At 38.1% G+C, this 19,045-nt stretch overlaps 2 protein-coding genes across 2 annotated transcripts; both read left to right on the top strand.

The window, feature by feature from the left end:
• Positions 1–1,192: 1,192 nt before the first annotated feature.
• On the top strand, positions 1,193–2,723 carry LOC121801227 (cyclin-D3-1-like). The gene is made up of 4 exons (XM_042200675.1): positions 1,193–1,715; positions 1,804–2,005; positions 2,086–2,216; positions 2,301–2,723. The coding sequence occupies exons 1-4, from the start codon at positions 1,287–1,289 to the stop codon at positions 2,520–2,522; spliced, it is 984 nt and encodes a 327-aa protein (XP_042056609.1). The 5' UTR covers positions 1,193–1,286; the 3' UTR covers positions 2,523–2,723.
• A 15,001-nt stretch (positions 2,724–17,724) lies between these two features.
• LOC121792426 lies at positions 17,725–18,123 on the top strand. The gene has a single exon (XM_042190371.1). It carries the CDS (start codon positions 17,725–17,727, stop codon positions 18,121–18,123), a length of 399 nt encoding a protein of 132 aa, XP_042046305.1.
• Positions 18,124–19,045: the final 922 nt, after the last annotated feature.

Genomic DNA, 19,045 nt, shown 5'->3' with positions numbered 1-19,045 from the left:
AGCGTAGGTACTTCATCCAGTTGTTTCCAACTTGAAGGGTTGAAGGCATATGCAAAATCAATTGAGAAGAGTCATTTTCGATAGGCGTTTTACTACTACTATATACATGAAACAATTGTCATTATTTACTTTTTTATAGTATATATTCAATTTATAAAAATATTGGTGGACTAAGTATTCTATAGATTCACCCATTTTTACATGTTTTCTATTTCGAGTTGTATGTTTTATTCATATTTTTCTCGTTTTATTTTATAAGATCATGAGAATTGTTGTGTGGAAGTCCACACCGCCCCAAGCATTGATTAAGTGTTAACTAATTACTGAGGAGTTATAATCAATTGGAAAATATACGTTTTTTAATGTCATAGATTCGTATTACACTTATTTAGTTAGAGAAGAGAACTTTGCCGAAGGAATAAAATATTCCAAAATAAGGGATTTGAATTCTAAATGCGGGAAAGATAATCAATAATAATGCGTATTGATTCCCTTTGCCTCTATAGTCACTCTATTTTTTTTCATAGTATGTTTTTCACATTATTATTTACTCCATACTCCTCAAATAAAAAGGATAGGAGTCATAAAGTAAAATATACTCTATAAGATAAAGAAAATATTGTTTATCTTTTAAGAAACTTATCACTGAGACATTTAGAAAGAAAAATTGTGCCACTTTCAATAAAAGGGATATATTATAGTAATGTCTTTTTTGAGATCTTTAATTTATATAGTGAACTATATGATTCCTGAACTTTGATTGCATCAATTTTATTTGAAAACAATAAATATTATAGAAAGTTCTTAAAATTTCCACTTTGCACATTTTTTTAAAACTAAAATGCCCTTGTGAGACAAGTTTGATGTCATTTACATTTTTGTTTTTCTTTTTTGACAAGTGGATTATACAAATCCTACTAAATCATTATACTCACACTCCATTATATAAAAGTGAGACTCATATTTCTAACTATTTAATTAAATTTAATTTTCTTTGTAATATACTTTTAAAAATCCACACTGAGTATAAGAATTAGGGAGTACTTATGTCCCACTATAAGTGTGTTATTTTTTTTTTATAAAGATAATAATAAATAATTAAAATGGAGAGAAAGTAGAGTAATATAAAATAAAAATTTGACCAACTTGGTTGTCAAACAAATTCCTTACCCCATCCATAAAAATCCAATCTTTAGCACTTTCACAGATGTCTCGCACCACTTTCCCTATCTCTATTTGACTAGAAAACCACAATGTCTCATCCCCTTCTCCTCCCTTAACCCACCATGCTTCCCCACACTCCCTTCCTCGACCTCGACCCTCTCTTCTGCGATGAAGACCACTTCGACTCCACCCAAAATCAAGAAACCTCCTATTCCTTAATCTCTCATTCTTTCTTCAATCTCTCCCAACCAGACCACGACAGCGACAACGACGAGGAGCTCACCTCACTACTGCACAAAGAGCAGCAAAACGCACCGCACCAACAAGATCCAACGCCTAACCCCACAAGGGAACAAGTAGTTCAATGGATGCTTCGAGTGGTTGCCTACTATTCCTTCTCCCCTCTCACTGCGCTTCTTGCAGTCACCTATCTCGATAGATTTCTCCACAGATGCGACAAGCCATGGATGTTTCAGCTCGCTGCTGTCGCTTCTCTCTCTATCGCTGCAAAAGTTGACGAAACCGATGTCCCTCTTCTTCTCGATTTTCAAGTATGTCCATAAAAATCCAATCTTTATCAAAAAAAAAAATTGGATCTTTTCTTGATGTTGATGAGATGGGCGTGGCTGATTTGTGCAGGTGGAGGAGCCCATTTATGTGTTTCAGCCCAAAAACATCCAGAAAATGGAGATTCTGATTCTGTCTACGCTTGAGTGGAAGATGAATCTCATCACCCCATTTTCGTTTCTTGATTACCTTGCAAGAAGGCTGGGGTTGAATGAGCATCTTTGTAGGGATTTTCTCACTAGATGCGAGCGATTGATTCTCTCTGTTGTTACTGGTAATCAAAATTTAAAAATCCCATCTTTTTTCCTTTTTAAAAAAAATAAAAATCTTGATAGTTCATTCCATTAAATCCAGACAGCAGATTCATGGGGTATCTGCCTTCAACAATGGCGACTGCTGCAATGGTGCATGTGATAGCCAGCATTGAACCCTCCATCGATTTGGAACAACAAGATCAACTATTGGGAATTCTTGGAAGCAACAAGGTATACTCATTTCTACTTATAAAATAAAAAAAGGCCCATTTTAATTTTTTTTTTACTAAAATTCTTGCAAATGTTTGAAATTAGGACAAGGTGAGAAACTGCTGTACTCTAATTCAAGAAGTGGCAACAAATGTCGGAAACAAGAGAAAGTTAGGATCTTTGCCTTGTAGCCCCAAAGGGGTGTTTGATCTGTCATTCATCTCCGATTCATCCAACGATTCTTGGGCAGTGGCTTCAAATTCTTCCTCAGTTTCGTCCTCGCCGCAGTTCAAGAAAATCAAGACACATCAATTTTCAGAATTCTAATTAATATAATAAATATATTATATATGTTGAATAACATTTGTATTCAGTTAAAAAAATGCCAATCGTCCTTGCAAGAAAATCATTTTGTGGGCCATCTGAGAAATGGGGGTAAAGATGGTTGGCATTTTATGCGGATGAAGGTAATAGAAATGCAGAGAAATTAATTTATGTTGATTTTGTGAATATACTTTATTATTTATAGATATGGGTGTAGTTAAGAAACCTTTTTGTCTATAGCAGAATTTTTTTGTCTTTGCATTGAGATTTCAGAGAAAGAGATGTGTGAGAGAAAAATCAATTGAGGGGAGAAACCATCTGTCGGCCACTGGGCTTAATTCTGATTTGGAATATTAGATTAAATGAAATATTCTATATATACAAATAATTTATTTCACTATGTTTTAGGTGTGTGCATTAAATTATGGTATTAATTTAGTTTTATGTAATAATAACTGTGGAATAATTTTTCAAACATGGATCCCATCTTACTTTTGCTTAATGATACTATAATAGAGCCTGTTTTTAATTGGATTTAGAAACATTAATTACAAATACATGGTAAATTTAGAATTTAAGTTAATGTTAATTCTCTTTTGGCTTCAATTGTGCAAGTAAATTTTACTCTTTTTTTAGGATAAATTACTTTTGATGGTTTCAATTACGTACACAGCTTTTTATGGCGTACATGTCCGCCATTAGGAGTCTCATATATGGGCGACACGAGTTTTAAGAAATGTTAAGAAAAATGGGTCAAAAAAATTTAGTAGAATAGATGTTCACTTGTATATATTAGTTTTAAATAAAATGTGAGTGGAATGAGTAAGTGGAAGGTGAGACCCTATTACCATTTATGGTAAAAGTGAATCGGAACTTCTATTCTCGGACTACCTAAAATGAAAAAATGGGACTCTTATTCGCAGATAGGGGGAGGGAGTATTTCTTTTTCTTCTTCAACCAAATATCCTAATTAAAAAAGATAGATCAAGAAATATGTAATCGGCCTTTTTCCTTTATGTACTAAATTATTAAAATAAGATTAAATTAGAAGTTTTCTTGTAACTTTCACTGCATGCGAACTACTGCAAATTGAAATATGCTGATTTTAGCTTTTTAGTTTCAGAGAAAAAGTAAATTGAATGTTGCAAAAGCATATAGTTATCCTTTCCTAGGGGAGCTAAAAGCAACGGTAGGGGAGCTTTGATTTTCTTGGTGGGGTTGTAAAATGAGTTCGACATATATATATATATTTAGTTTAGATTTCGCGATTAAATTCTCGGGCCAAAAGTTTATTCTTGTAAATTAGTATGAGCATGACATTTCTTGACAACAAAGAATTTAGAAAAACGAAACTCATAGGGTCAAACACATTGAATAAGGTCGTTGCTGATAACTAAAGACGATGATGTTACAACACCTCTAAAGACTGAATTTAATTACTCTAATTTTCCGACTTCATGGACTGTCGATGGGATCGAGTGGAACCATGACCCTTGCAATTTTGCAATCACATTTAAACTTATTGATTTATTTGCATAGAATTATACCCAATTCATAGCATCTTTTTGGTGTATATATATGTGCCGTTGATGGAGTACGAACTAAACAAGCCCAATAGCGGGGACAGCTCGGCTAGCCCAAAGCCCAAGAAAGAGTTCAGTTCGGCCAAGAGTTCAGTTCGGCACAATCAAAGAGTTCGGCCCTAGCCTATAGCTCGGTAAAAGCCAACTAATCAAACTCTGCTCTCAGGTCGGCATCAAGCTCTACTCTCAGATCGGCAAAAGCTGCTCGGCAATAGTTCAGCAGTTCGGTCTCAGTATTTGACCGAACTGGGAGGTAGTCAACTCATGTCAGAACCTCCACGATCTCCACTACACCCACGATCTATTTAGTGGTGTCAAGCAGTCATTAACTCATGCAGGATAGTGGGCCCATGCAGGATCGCATGACCTCCACGACATCCACAACCATCATTAGTGGTGACGCAAGCCACGATCTTAGTTCATCATATAAATAGAACTTAGATCAGATAGATTGGGGCTCTCTCAGACTCTCTCGCTCTCTAGAGACAGAGATAAAATATAAAATAGCAAGTTTGTATTTGTAAGCTGTAGAAAAACAGATCAAGCAATACAATCTTGCCCTCTTTTCTCCCCGTGGACGTAGATTTACCTCAGTAAATCGAACCACGTAAATCTCTGTGTGTTGATCTTCCTTTATTTTTACAAGCATTCATCACCATCAAAAATTCGCGGCCTCATCACTGGCGCCGTCTGTGGGAAACTCAGAACCAAATTTGTGATAAAGCGAGTTTTTGATCCTCCTCCACCAAAAAAATGCATTCCAGATCACGTAACACCCATAATTCTGTCCGTGACAACCGTGAGGAAGTAAGTCTAGCTCGCAGGTCTGAAAAACGGCCTCGGGAGACATCTACTTCCAGTTCTCACGAAGGAGCAAGCCACTCCAGGAGTCATCGCACAGAATCTTCCCAGCAGCCCGATTTAAATGAGGTTGTCAAGCTGTTTTTGGCCGAGAAGCAGGAGGAGTTCTTAGCCTTCCTGCAAAAAAGCCAGCAGCCGGAGAAGAAAACGGGGGATTCTCCCTCCTCCTTCAGACATGAAAGTCACTACCGCAGTAGTGATGTGTCCTCCAGGAGAGAGAATCCTCACCCCCGACATGTTCTTCCTCGCCGAACTCCTTTTGAAAGAATTCAGAGGGCACCGGTACGAAGTAGATTGGGACCACGTCTCAATCCTGAGACGCCACCCGCTCAGTTCGTACCATTGAACAAGTCAAGAGCGGAAATTTTCGAACTACATTCCGAAATGTTCGAAAAACCAAAACGGATGACGAAATCGGCCACACGCCGAAGTCTTGATGCATATTGCTCCTTCCATCAAACCCACGGTCACGATACCGAGGAGTGCCGAAATTTGGCTGCAGGTATTGATGTTCTTGTAAAAACAGGAACGCTAAAAAAATACCAAAGCAAGCTGCCGAAAAACAAAAAACAAAAAGCAGAGGGGTACGAGCTGCTTTCCTCAGAATCCGAAAAGGCAACAGGATCCCGAAGACGATGACGAGCAACAATATGATGGAGTAATCCTGACTATTGATGCTTTCCCTGCCGGGAAGACTAAATCGTCCCTGAAGCCGTAATTCCGGTTGAGATCGGCATACCCAGTTTCCGAACTCTAAGCTTCTTCTCAGCAGAACTGAAGGAGGACGGACTGAGAGCCGAGCTAGATCTTGCCGAAGAAAGAAGAGAACTGGCCTGCATAAAAGCAGCCAAGTACAAGGAGCAAGTAGCCCGGTATTACAACCAAAGGGTGAAGAAGCTGCAACTTCAAGTGGGAGATCTCATCTTGAGAAACAACGAAGTCGGCCGAGCAGAAAAGCTGGGCAAACTCTAACCCACCATCAAAAATTTCCATATCGGGTGTCAGAAGTCCTCGGCAAAGGGTCTTATAAATTGACTCTCAAGTCAGGAGAATAAACGCCCCGAGCATGGCATATTTCCAACCTCAAAAAGTTCCATTTGTAAGAGACAGTTCAGTCAGTCTTATGTGTTTTCTTTGTCTTTTACTTGTTCTTGTCTCTACGTGCGTTGTGTCTGTCTATGTGAGTGTCGTCTCTTACAAATACAACTGAGGTATCTCGTTCTTCAAAGGCTAATCCCCTTTTTAGAACATAAACAAGCAGTTCGTCCGAAACGAGCTGCAACAAGCCAAAGATTGTGTGTCAAAGCTTCTAAAGAGGATACAAGACCACAATTCAGCTTAAACAAGCAGTTCGTCCGAAACGAGCTGCAACAAGCCAAAGATTGTGTGTCAAAGCTTCTAAAGAGGATACAAGACCACAATTCTGCTTAAAAATCAAGCACTTCGTCTGAAACGAACTGCAACAAAAGTCCGATTCTCGCGATAAAACTTGCCTGAATTAGGACAAGGGAAAGTCCAATCCATGCGATAAAACTCGCCGAATTAGGACGACCAAGTTCGGTCAAAGCAGTTTACCTCATAAGACCGAGGACGACCATGTCTAGTCAAAGAGGTTTACTGCATAAGACCACTTCGGTTAACTGGGAAAGTCCGATCCACGCGATAAAACTCGCCGAATTAGGGCAAGGGAAAGTTCGATCCCGGCGACAAAAATCGCCAAATTAGAACACAGACCAAAGACGAGTCCGGTCAAAAGATGTTTATTTCATCAGACCAAAGACGAGTCCGGTCAAAGATGTTTATTTCATCAGACCAAAGACGAGTCCGGTCAAAGATGTTTATTTCATCAGACCAAAGACGAGTCCGGTCAAAGATGTTTATTTCATCAGACCAAAGACGAGTCCGGTCAAAGATGTTTATTTCATCAGACCAAAGACGAGTCCGGTCAAAGATGTTTCTTTCATCAGACCAAAGACGAGTCCGGTCAAAGATGTTTATTTCATCAGACCAAAGACGAGTCCGGTCAAAGATGTTTATTCATCAGACCAAAGACGAGTCCGGTCAAAGATGTTTATTTCATCAGACCAAAGACGAGTCCGGTCAAAGATGTTTATTTCATCAGACCAAAGACGAGTCCGGTCAAAGATGTTTATTTCATCCGACCAAAGACGAGTCCGGTCAAAGATGTTTATTTCATCAGACCAAAGACGAGTTCGGTCAAAGATGTTTATTTCATCAGACCAAGGACCTAGTCCGGTCAAAGAAGTTTACTTTAAAGGCCATTTTACATAAAGGAAGAAACCAAACTAAGAGAAAGGAGACGAAATCATACTTCGCCAGCTTCGTCTCCACCTTCTCGGTGAGGTTCAGCTTCCTTCTCCTATTTGCTTCGGCTTCAGCCTCCCCCGTATCCTTATCCAGAATACCGAAGTGATTCACTTCGCTTTTTCGGGGGGGGGGTAGTGATGGAGTACGAACTAAACAAGCCCAATAGCGGGGACAGCTCGGCTAGCCCAAAGCCCAAGAAAGAGTTCAGTTCGGCCAAGAGTTCAGTTCGGCACAATCAAAGAGTTCGGCCCTAGCCTATAGCTCGGTAAAAGCCAACTAATCAAACTCTGCTCTCAGGTCGGCATCAAGCTCTACTCTCAGATCGGCAAAAGCTGCTCGGCAATAGTTCAGCAGTTCGGTCTCAGTATTTGACCGAACTGGGAGGTAGTCAACTCATGTCAGAACCTCCACGATCTCCACTACACCCACGATCTATTTAGTGGTGTCAAGCAGTCATTAACTCATGCAGGATAGTGGGCCCATGCAGGATCGCATGACCTCCACGACATCCACAACCATCATTAGTGGTGACGCAAGCCACGATCTTAGTTCATCATATAAATAGAACTTAGATCAGATAGATTGGGGCTCTCTCAGACTCTCTCGCTCTCTAGAGACAGAGATAAAATATAAAATAGCAAGTTTGTATTTGTAAGCTGTAGAAAAACAGATCAAGCAATACAATCTTGCCCTCTTTTCTCCCGTGGACGTAGATTTACCTCAGTAAATCGAACCACGTAAATCTCTGTGTGTTGATCTTCCTTTATTTTTACAAGCATTCATCACCATCAAAAATTCGCGGCCTCATCAGCCGTCATATTCTACATTATATTAGCAAAAAAGAATTGAAAACATTATTAATTTACAATAAGTATGTGGGAAACATTACTTGTCCCTACTGAACTTTCCTCCACAGATATTTTTATAACCGAAGACATTTTTGCATGTTGGGTTGTGTTGTTATTCAAGTTCTAACAAACATTATTTCTCAACTACTAAAAAACATTTCTTTCTAGTATATTTTAGTGGGAAAACTTTAATCTATTCATTAAATAAATTTTTATGGACATAGATTTATAGGGAAAAACCTAGGATACTAATCATGAATCTCTATATACTTAACTTATATGTATGCATTCATTTTCTATACATAAAATACTTATGAATTATTCGATTTTTTTACAGATTAATCTCATTAAATCATCTGAGCTTCATTGCTACATAGTAATACACATCATCATATTAATCACAGATAACTTAGGAGAAATTAGATAAATAATTTTAAGTTTGTTACATATCATAGCTTTGATTATCGAGCCAACTAAATAGTGCACCTTTGAACTTAAAAGTAGCGTGAATGGCGGTGGGAGCATTTATACACCAACACCACACACACACACTAATATTTATATGAATATAAATAATATCGTTATTCATTAAAGTGAAATAATTTCCGCTCAATTTGACTGTTTTTGGAGTTGATGGATCTCTATGGAGTGTGGGTTGTATGAAATGAATTATTAAGCAACGTGACACTTTTTTGGATTATTGCATAATTTTCCTCTATAATGTTTCAACTTTAAGCTGGCATGTGGAAATCATTGATCACCGATTTTTAATTTCCTTTAAATGATAGTGTGTTGTGTGCTGAAATTGTCGACTATGATATTTCATTATAGGTATCAATATATGTGGAACATATAAGGATGATAGATGCCTTGAAATAAACACTCAAAGTCACAGACAGTGAGTAATCTTTAATACGAAAAAACTAAGTACAACACACAAGAAATAACACTTTGTTCTCACACGAAGCTGTGGTAAAGCCAAATAACAAAAAAAAAACAATTAGGATTACAACTAACAACATTAGAACATAATAAAAAAAAGTTAATAAATGATAAGAATCATAGGGGAAAAAAGTTAATTGGGTAGATTAAGATTCGATTAAAATTAAAATTGGAATTAAGATTCACCCAAAAAGACACAATAGAAGAAGAGAAAGGAGAAAAGGTGGAAGTGAGAGAATGGGAGACAGTATCTTTTGTTTTGGCTCTTTTGGTCGTCAGGGGCAGAGAATAGACTTTATCATATTTATTCAAACCAAATAATTTAATTAGAAAAAGATACACATTCATTATTTTATTTTAATATTGTGGAGTTGGTTCCAGTTAATATTTTTTTTCTATTTTTAGACATATTTTCTGCCATGTCGAACCAGCCTTTCTTTTGAGTTTTGACCTTGTCAAGGCTAATGCGCTCTGCCTCTTTTTTCTTTTTACTCCTTTTCAATTTAATTTTTATTTCCTATTTATTTTACTATGAAAGTTTTTTGTCTTCTTCTGATGCTACAGCCACATATATGTGAGTTATCCAATTTTTTTTTAAGAATAGATGTTACACACATTGAATTGAAACTTGACTTACAGCATCGACCAAGTGTTTGGGATTATAATGGTAAAATTCCATTAATAATAATAATAACAACAAACTCTTGCTGAATTGATGCAAATAAAGACTGATTGTTAGAAATTGGGAATGTTAGGAGAGGCTTAAACTAAAATTTCAATAAGCATTTCTAAAAAAAATGGTTCGAGGATCATCATAATTTGTTTTTAAACTCATCTTGAATCAAGAAATTAGTGGATAATAATTTGATTGTACAATTTACATGTATCAGTATATACATTATCAAAATATACTCCATACAGAAGGAATCTTGCATTATTTTTACCTTTTCCTTTTTGGGCATAAACAAAGCTGACTATAGTACTAAAACTGTGCTTGGGCATCATCATATGTCTCTGCAACAAAATTGAATTCAATGAATGAGTGGCAAGTAATTGTTGAATGATTATTGCTAAAACCTGACATAATAACACTGTAGTTGAACAAATTATTGGTGTAGTATAGTGTATTTTGGCTAGAGTTGATACTACTAATGATAGACTGAATTCGATCAATTACTCCATACGATTAAGTAACACTAGATGGATAAAAAGTGATCCGGCTCGTTTGGATGGGCCGAGCCACACATATAATTCCAAAAAGTTTCGGCCCATCCAAATCTCACTCGAGGTCAATGGGCCAATTTGGTTCGAATAAATCTAAACTGACCCAATTAGTTATACCCGGCTTGGTTTCACCCAAATCTTTTGACAACTCTAGGTTAAGGTCGAATAATACTAGAGCGGTAAAAGGTAATCAAGGTGAATTTTGGAGGGGCCGGTCCTTGGATACTTAGGTCAAAAGATCGGTACTTAAATTCAAGCCAACAAGGCAATTGGGTTAAAATATATTCCAAACTGACCCAATTTTATCCATTGACTCGATATGCTCCGCTTGGTTTGGCCTGAAACTTTTGAGTTATGCTCAACTTTAATGAAAATTGTAAAGTACAATGACAGTAAAAACATTAGTAACAAAATAAATATTTATAAGTTGGTGTTAGTGGACCACATATTGAAATCTTTTCAGTTATTTTCCACCTAATGTTCTTGTCTTGGATGATTTTAGTCTCACAAAAATATGCCATCATCGTACACTTGGCTTTTCCTATTCAGGTGATAATGATAGGATCAAGGACATATCTGATATGATTGACATAGTTAACACAAAAATAAAGAGAATCAGTTAATTTATTTTCCCCATAAACATTTTTATACTCCACTAGTTAGGCCATCCGCAATAGGAATAGTCCAACAATAGCCCAACCATAGCCTAGCCACTGCCCATCATCAGCACTAAAAATCATCATGCCACATCATAAATAGCCCAGCCATAGCCTAGCCACATCATAAATAGCCCAGCCACATCACTAATAACAATTATATAAAATGACATAATTAACAATCACACAATATACGGAATTAAATTTACCCCACAAAAAACGAGAAAAATCACTAATATTAATAAAATTTAAAAAGTACAATAATTAAAAAAAAAGTACAATAATTCACTCCTCGTCGCCGTCGTCGTCTCCTCCGTCGCTGTCGCCACCATCGTCTCCGCCTCCGTCGCCGTCGCCTCTACTCCCGGCAGCTTCCCTCCGTGCCGCCTCCAAATCCTCCTGCATGCTCAGGAGCAATGTTTGAAACAAACTCTGGGGCGATAGACGTCCCCCGGCGTCCCCTGTGTCGCCGGTACCCCCCGGGCATCAACTGCATTCCGGGTGCCCACCCCGGCATCTGGACACTGGGTGCCCACCCCGACATCGCCGGAAACGCCCCCGGCGGACTCCCCCCCGCTGGTATCCCGGGCATCATCTGCTGCCACGGGTACATGTTGTAGTATGGGTGCATCTGACTCGGGTGCATCTGACTCCATCCACCTCCCACGGGGATCGGGGTAGTTTGAGATCCGCTACTCCCTGAAGTAGGCTCGTTGTTGAGATCCATTTACCGTTGTTGATCTTGTACAGAAATTTAGATAGAGAGAGTACTCGTTAATACAAGTGGTGCGAATGAAAATGACAGGCAAGTCGCGTATATATAGTGTTTCGGAATAAAAAAAATAAAAATTCGCGCTAGGCGGTGCGCTAGGCGATCCGGACGCTGCAATAGCGCCTAGCGGATCGCCTAGCGCCGCGGAACCGCCGAGCGCTAGGCGGTTTTTTTCCGCGAAATCGGCTAGGCGGCTGCAATAGTTCGCCTAGCGCACCGCCTAGCGCCGACGCTCGGCTAGGCGGTGCGCTAGGCGCTATTGTGGATGCTCTTACAACTTAACAATCCACATATAGTATCATCTATTATGCCATATTTTATTTACTCATATGATTTTTTTTTTAAATTAATTAATTTTAAATTTATTTAATCATCTTATTTTCAAATATTAAATTTTGTGAATATTAAGTATCAATTTAATTAATCGCATAACCCCCTTATCGGTGTATATTTTTTCTTCTAGAAATTCTAATAAGTACTAAAAGAAAAGTACATGACCACAAAAGTTCTAGAAATCCACATATAGCTTTGATTAGTTGGAATATTAGTTTAATTTTGGGGTTTATCTTACCCTTGTAATCTTTACTTGGGTTTAAGGGCCCAATTAATAGTTTTTTAATTAGCAACCCAATCTATAGTGTAATGTGGGCCTGCGTTGCTAGTCCAGATTTTTTATATTTGAAAACAAACCTAAATCTTTTTAATTATTAATTCGATTATTTAATTCAAAATTGAGTACCAAATAATTTAGATGTGATAACTTTATCATATTTTCGCAAGTACCCTTAAATTGTTTTAATAAACACCGACCAGGACGACAGAAGTTCTTGAAAAATTAAAGCTAAGTACTGCCTCCGTCCCACAATAAGAGTCCACATTTGACATTATCGTCGCCGCGAAGAAGATGAAGAGATGTTCGTTCTTTTTTTCTTTTTCGGTTTGCAGAGCAGGAGACGACTATGTTCGTCGGTCGGCCAAACGGGAATATCGGAAGATGAATGGGTTTATATTTAGGAGGCCCATTTCATGTTATGGTCTAATAGTATAAAAGATTTGGAGGCCCAATAAATCAATTCTATTTATTTCTATCTTAAAATTATGCTTTTGTTTAATACTCAATACATTTGGAATTTATTATATAATCTACCACTGTAATTTCAAACGAAACCAATGACTAAAGTATTTAATGGCTAAGACAATCATTTTTTTAGAAACAAATAAAAATGATAACTTAACTTATATTTAGTTCAGTAATACTCATCAATAATCCAAAACAAATATTTTACAAAACAAAAATTCGAATTCATGCCTACATTATATTGACTACAAATAATGTAGCTATTAAACTAATTTAGAGACAAGTTTAGATTCATAATAGATCGGACATATTAATTCGTATTCCTAAACACTAAACAGTAAGCCAAACTAAAAAAATCAACCTATAATAAATTAATGGGTAAATAGCCTAAAAAGCCACAAACTTTGGTTTTTCCCACTAACTATAAAAGTTGCATCTAAAGTCACGAACTTTATCAGATCGTACAAATTTCCCAAACTACCCGATCCGGCGGCATATTTCCGTTAAAAACTGATCCACGTGGCATGCCGAAGGCATGACTTGGCAAAATTTCTGGCTTAATCCTAAACTCAGGTAATATAACCTCTTTTTGGCTGATTTCAAAATCGCAACCCTAATTCAATCGACGGAAAACGTAATCGACAAGAGTGAAATCATCGACAAACGGTTTAGGGATGAAATCGGCGACGTGTAAAGAATATTCAATAAAAAAAAGCATAACACGACGTCGTTTTGTGCCCAGTCAAAAATTTTGTCAAGTCACGCCTCCGGCATGCTACGTGGGATAAGTTTTTAACGGAAATATGTCGCCAGGTCGGTAGTTTGGGAAATTTGCACGATCCGATAAAGCTCGTGACTTTTGGCGCAACTTTTATAGTTTATGGGAAAAATCAAACTTTCCCCAAAGTTTGTGACTTTTTAGGCAATTTTCCCTAAATTAATTTGGGTGTGAAAGTACAAATGGAAATATGTTAAATGTAGAATTGAAACCAGGTAATTATGGTAGAGAATAAGTGGATAAATTAAGATAAATAGAAAGAAAAAAGTGGGTTAAAGTATGAGAGAGAAACCTTCTATTTTTATAAATATGGTTTTTTTTATAGAAATTCCACAAAATATGACTATTTATTGTGGATAGACAAATATTTTATAATAATTGAAAAAATCTCCTATATAATTTTGTCATATGAAACGCGTGATTCTCGTGACAAATATAAAAAAAAATCAGGTATGATAGGAGGATTACAAGGTATAAGAGTGGCGTAGGGTCCATCAAGATTTAAGAATTTTCAAAATCTCATTAAAAAATGAATGAAGTGGCTAAACAAACGGCCGAAAGAAGAGGAATAATCCGGCGTTGGGGTCTAATCACTTCCTAATCCAATCCTTTCGGTACCACAGAACCATGATTAATAAATACGCTAAGTTAACCAAACTACATAAATTAACTAATAATTATTTGTGTGGATTACAGGTAGCAAGTTACAGCATCAATCAACATTTCAAAGGATTAGGTTTGTTTCTGTTTGTGCGAAAAAACATTAGTCCCACACGTTTCCACCCATCTAACTGTTTTCTGCGCCGTCTTCAGGTAGTCGGTTCAACCAAAGTCCACAATTTTAGGTAATTATTCGACATGTTCCGAGTGTTTGGTTGCTCAAGATTGACTTGGTTCGAGATTGTTCCATTTCAAATGTGTAGTACATTAGGCCATCCGCAATGGGCGGACGATGGCACGTCCGATGGCGCGCATCGTCCGCGCCATTCATCGTCCGCCCCCACTGTGGGTGTGTGGCATAGGCCGCGGACGATAGTCGCGGCCTATGCTTCGGGCGAGAGTTAAACCGCGGACGATGACCATCGCCCGTGCCATCGTCCGCTCTATTGCGGACGTCGCGGACGATGGTTGCGGACGATGACCATCGTCCGCCCCATTGTGAAGGCCGCGAACGATGGCACGCGGTTTCATTTTTTTATATAAATCTCGTTTCTCATTCAGTTGTGCATACGAACATATCGACTATCTCTCAACATATTCTCTCTCAACATCCAACGAAAATGAATCCCGGCGAAGACACCAATAGTTCTAGTTCGTCTGATTCCGGTCGTTCGATTGACGAGATTGTTCCATTTCAAATGTGTAGTACATTACATTATTGATAGTTATCTTCACAATAAATAAAATATTGAAAATTTAAGATTATGAGTTGACCAAATAAATTGAATGAGTAAACGCGTGATATTATTAAGCAGGTTGACCGTCCGATCTCACTTACGTAGCTGCTTCCAAATATCAATATCCGACTTTTTTCCATCAATTTTCGTGGAAAATTCCAATTTCACATGCTTACAGTTAAAACTCTAATTTTATTCATTATAACTGTCATGAAGAAAATTAAGTGCCATTAACTAAATTTAACGTTTTTGTATCTTGTCATTTCATTGGTTTCTTTTTGTATCAAATATACTATTTTTAAATGGTTTTATTTTGGTTCTATTTCTTGTCCATACAATACTCTATACCAACATTATATGCATTTGTTATCGGCCTTTCTTTTAGTATAAAATACGAGTAGTATTTTTTAAATAATTTTATTTTCGGTTCGATTTCTTATCTACAATCTTACTTTTTCTTCCCTCAAATTATTCAAGCTGCCTAAACAGTCAATCGAATCGACAAAATTTGTGGTCAAAATCCACCACCATGAATTTGTAATTAAGTGTTTTTCTTGGCTTGTTTTTATCGTAAAACTTTTTCCAAAAATGTGTGTGAAATTTGGATGCAGAAACTTCTCTTCGGCTGCCTGCTAGCTACTTTAGGTAGAAATTATTAATTCCAATAGTTTATTGCATGTGAAGAAAATAATAGGTTCTTGTGAATAGATACATAAATTTGGAAATGTAATTAACCCTTAATTAAGAGCTACACCTAATTTTATTACAAACACTGACAATCATAATAGCATATGGGAGATTAAAGTGACAACTTAAATATTAGTGGCATTTGGTTAATAAAATTCCCTTCACAATGATATAGGACATTAGAGTTAGTAAAAATCAATCGTCTTGCAGAGCTATCGTCGACCTTGTTAGTCACTACTGTCTTCCGCATGCCACAGTTGGGCTCATAACATTGACCCTCCATCATATAATACCAATAATGGAACTTGTTAAAATTCTAATATCTTGTCCCACATCGGCTTGGTGATGATCATATCTCTTCTGTATAAGTGTGGATAACCCTTTAAGGGGTGAGTGACTCATTTCTAATAGAACTCTGCTTGAAAAATGAAAACTTTGAGGTTAGTTGCCAGCTATATTACTTACCAAAACTAAGTAACTCCTACTTCAGAAATTACATAGGGGCAAAATGGAAGAGTCTTCCGAGTAATAAATGATGCAACTAATAATGTCAATAAATTGTAGTTTGCGATTGAAAAGTTGGACTTTTAAATTAATAATTGAAAGAAATGGGACATTGGGGTGCAGAAACTTGTCTAACAAACAACAAAAATATCGGTTGGAATTTGCAAAATGTGGGGTTCTCATTGAATTAAATGCTACACAAAAATCCACAACCGTTTGGTTTGTGCAGTAGGGTTTAATGGCTGAATATTTTGACTTTTGAACAATGGGTGGTTAATAATTTTGTATTTTTTCATCATGGTTGTTCGGCAATTATGTTTCATGGGGCCATCTAAATGTACAATCTGATGTACCAAATTCATTATATAATACTTCTACATAATTCTTTTTCAAATTCTAGATACTAGTACCTTTTTTTTATCATATGTAGTTTCAAAGTTTTCTCCAAATTTGATAAACATCCAATTATATTCTATCCAATTTAAGCTAAAATTCTCATTATTTTACTTCCGTAATCTTATCCAAATTATAGTAATCATGTTGGGCAAAAATACTTCATAAAAATTCTCATTATTTTACTTCCGTAATCATATTTGAAATTATATTCTATTCAATTTAAGCTAAAATTCTCATTATTGTGGTTTTTGGCATTTATTTCTTCATGGAATCAAAATTTCCAATACTTGAATCCACTATTTTGGTATAAATTAACTGTATCAAACGTATGGATAAGATGCCTTGGCCAAGGATTGGTCAATTCATGACTTATAAAAAATTTCCCACTTTTAGTTGCTATCGTCGAAGTTGAAATCGATTCTAGAAACTAGTGTAATTACATATTTACATTAGATAAGGATGAATCATACATTCTTCACAGAATACATGGCTAATGTTAGATTTCAAATGAGAAGTCTCAGTTTCATATTCGTCTTATGTCTTCTAGCTAACATATCATCCACATATATCACACGTACGATACTCACATGTCATAGATATATAAACAACAACAAAATCATAGCGTAAAGCACTTCAAAATATAAAACAACAATAAAATTGGTAACATATAGATAATCATAAAACAAATATTGTACTACTATTATAGAAGAAAAGCATCTAACAGGCACAAGAAAATTGAGACAGAGTCAACACACGCACTGGTCTTATTAAAGATGCTAAATATTGACAATATCTAAGAGCATCGTTAACGCCACTGGCCGGACCGCACCTGAGTCCCTGCCCGCGGCCCCGCGCGCTGGAGATGACGAAGTTGCGGCCCAGGCCGGTCCCGAGGACTCTGTCGCGGCCCAGGGACCGTCCTGGGGTCCGGCCTGCATGGCGTTGCATCGTGACGGGCCGCACGCATGAGTCCCGGCCCGGCGTTGGATGCCTTCCGGGCCGGGCCGCAAGTCCCCAACAATTTGGTTTTTTTTTATTGCCTATATATACTCCATTTTTGCACCATTTTTTCCACACTCTCTCAATTTCAATCCTCTTACGTTACAATATTTTCGGCTTCTATGGATTGGTTTAACAGCGATCAATGACAAATGGACGAATTTGTCAACGCCAACCACTGGTACGTCCCGCCGTCGTCGGGCCCTAATGCAACGCCTACGCCTACCAACATGGAAATAACATCGCCAGTTAGCACTGATGAGTACAAAATCAGTGATATGGAGCCCGCTGTAGGGAAGGGCAAGGGCAAGGTTGCGGATGATGAGGGGCCGAAGAAGTATAGTCCGCAGGAGACATTGTGGTTGGCCAAGAACTTCGTCGATGTCTCCGAGGATCCTATCGTCGGCAACCAACAGAGCGGCAAAGCGTTCTGGGAGCGGATTGCGGAGAAGTACAACGTTAGTCGACCAAAAGGATCGTTCGAGCGTAGCTACGTGAAGCTATGCAACCATTGGGGTCGGGGTCCAGAAGGATGTGAACAAGTGGAATAGCAAGTGGACTAACGTAGTCCGGATGTGGCCGAGCATGCACAGCGAGCTGGACCTCGTGGAGAAGGCCAAGGAGGATTTCTTCTCTGTAGTGAAGAAGCACTTCAAGTACATCGACGTTTGGAAGCTTGTCGAGAAGAGCCCGAAGTACACCGGTGGGGCAGAACGGCGGCAAGTGGGGCGCCGAAGAGAACCAAAGTTTCCACCGCCGGACACTACTCTTCGAGCGAAGAAGGTCCGACGATCGACCTCAACGTGATAGACGACGACGTCTTCCTCTCATCTCCTAGCATTCAAAACCGTCCGATGGGAACAAAGACGGCAAAGAGGAAAGCGAAGGGGAAGGCAACTGCGAGCTACTCCGCTATGCCGCCACCGCCGCCCAATCAGTCTCTGGACCAGATCGCCGACTCTATGTCGGAGATGAGTATTAACTAGCGGATGAGCCAGCTGACAGAGTTGACATCGAGGGATACATCGCCTATTTTCCCGCCCAAATGAAGAAGTAGTTTTGCTAGGATTTGTATTTTTTTCTAGGACTTGTAATTTTTTTTATAGGATTTGTAATTTTTTTCTAGGATTTGTAATTTCTTTTTTCGAATGAACAATTTATTTTCCCGATTTTAATTGTTCGACGTATTGCATTTGCAAGTAAAATAGGTTGAAGTTGTGAATAGTGACATTTATTAGTTGCGGCCCGGGTTGGGGCCTGGAGGGTTAGAGCAGTTGTGGCCTGGGACTGAAATTTAGGGGAATGATGACGTGGAGGGGACTTGGGGCCTGATTCCGGGTCGGGGTTAAGGATGCTCTAAAACATCAAAGCCTAAGAGCATCATTAACGCGTGGGGTCGGGCTGCAATGAGCGAGTCCCGGCCCGTGCGTGGCGTTGGAGGCGAGAGAGTTCCGGCCCAGACCGGTCCCAGAG

Source organism: Salvia splendens, chromosome 1 (genome assembly GCF_004379255.2).
Source record: "Salvia splendens isolate huo1 chromosome 1, SspV2, whole genome shotgun sequence".
Classification (NCBI taxonomy): Eukaryota; Viridiplantae; Streptophyta; class Magnoliopsida; order Lamiales; family Lamiaceae; genus Salvia; species Salvia splendens.
Note: the sequence above shows the minus strand (reverse complement) of the source record. Positions and strands in the feature narration are given on the sequence as shown.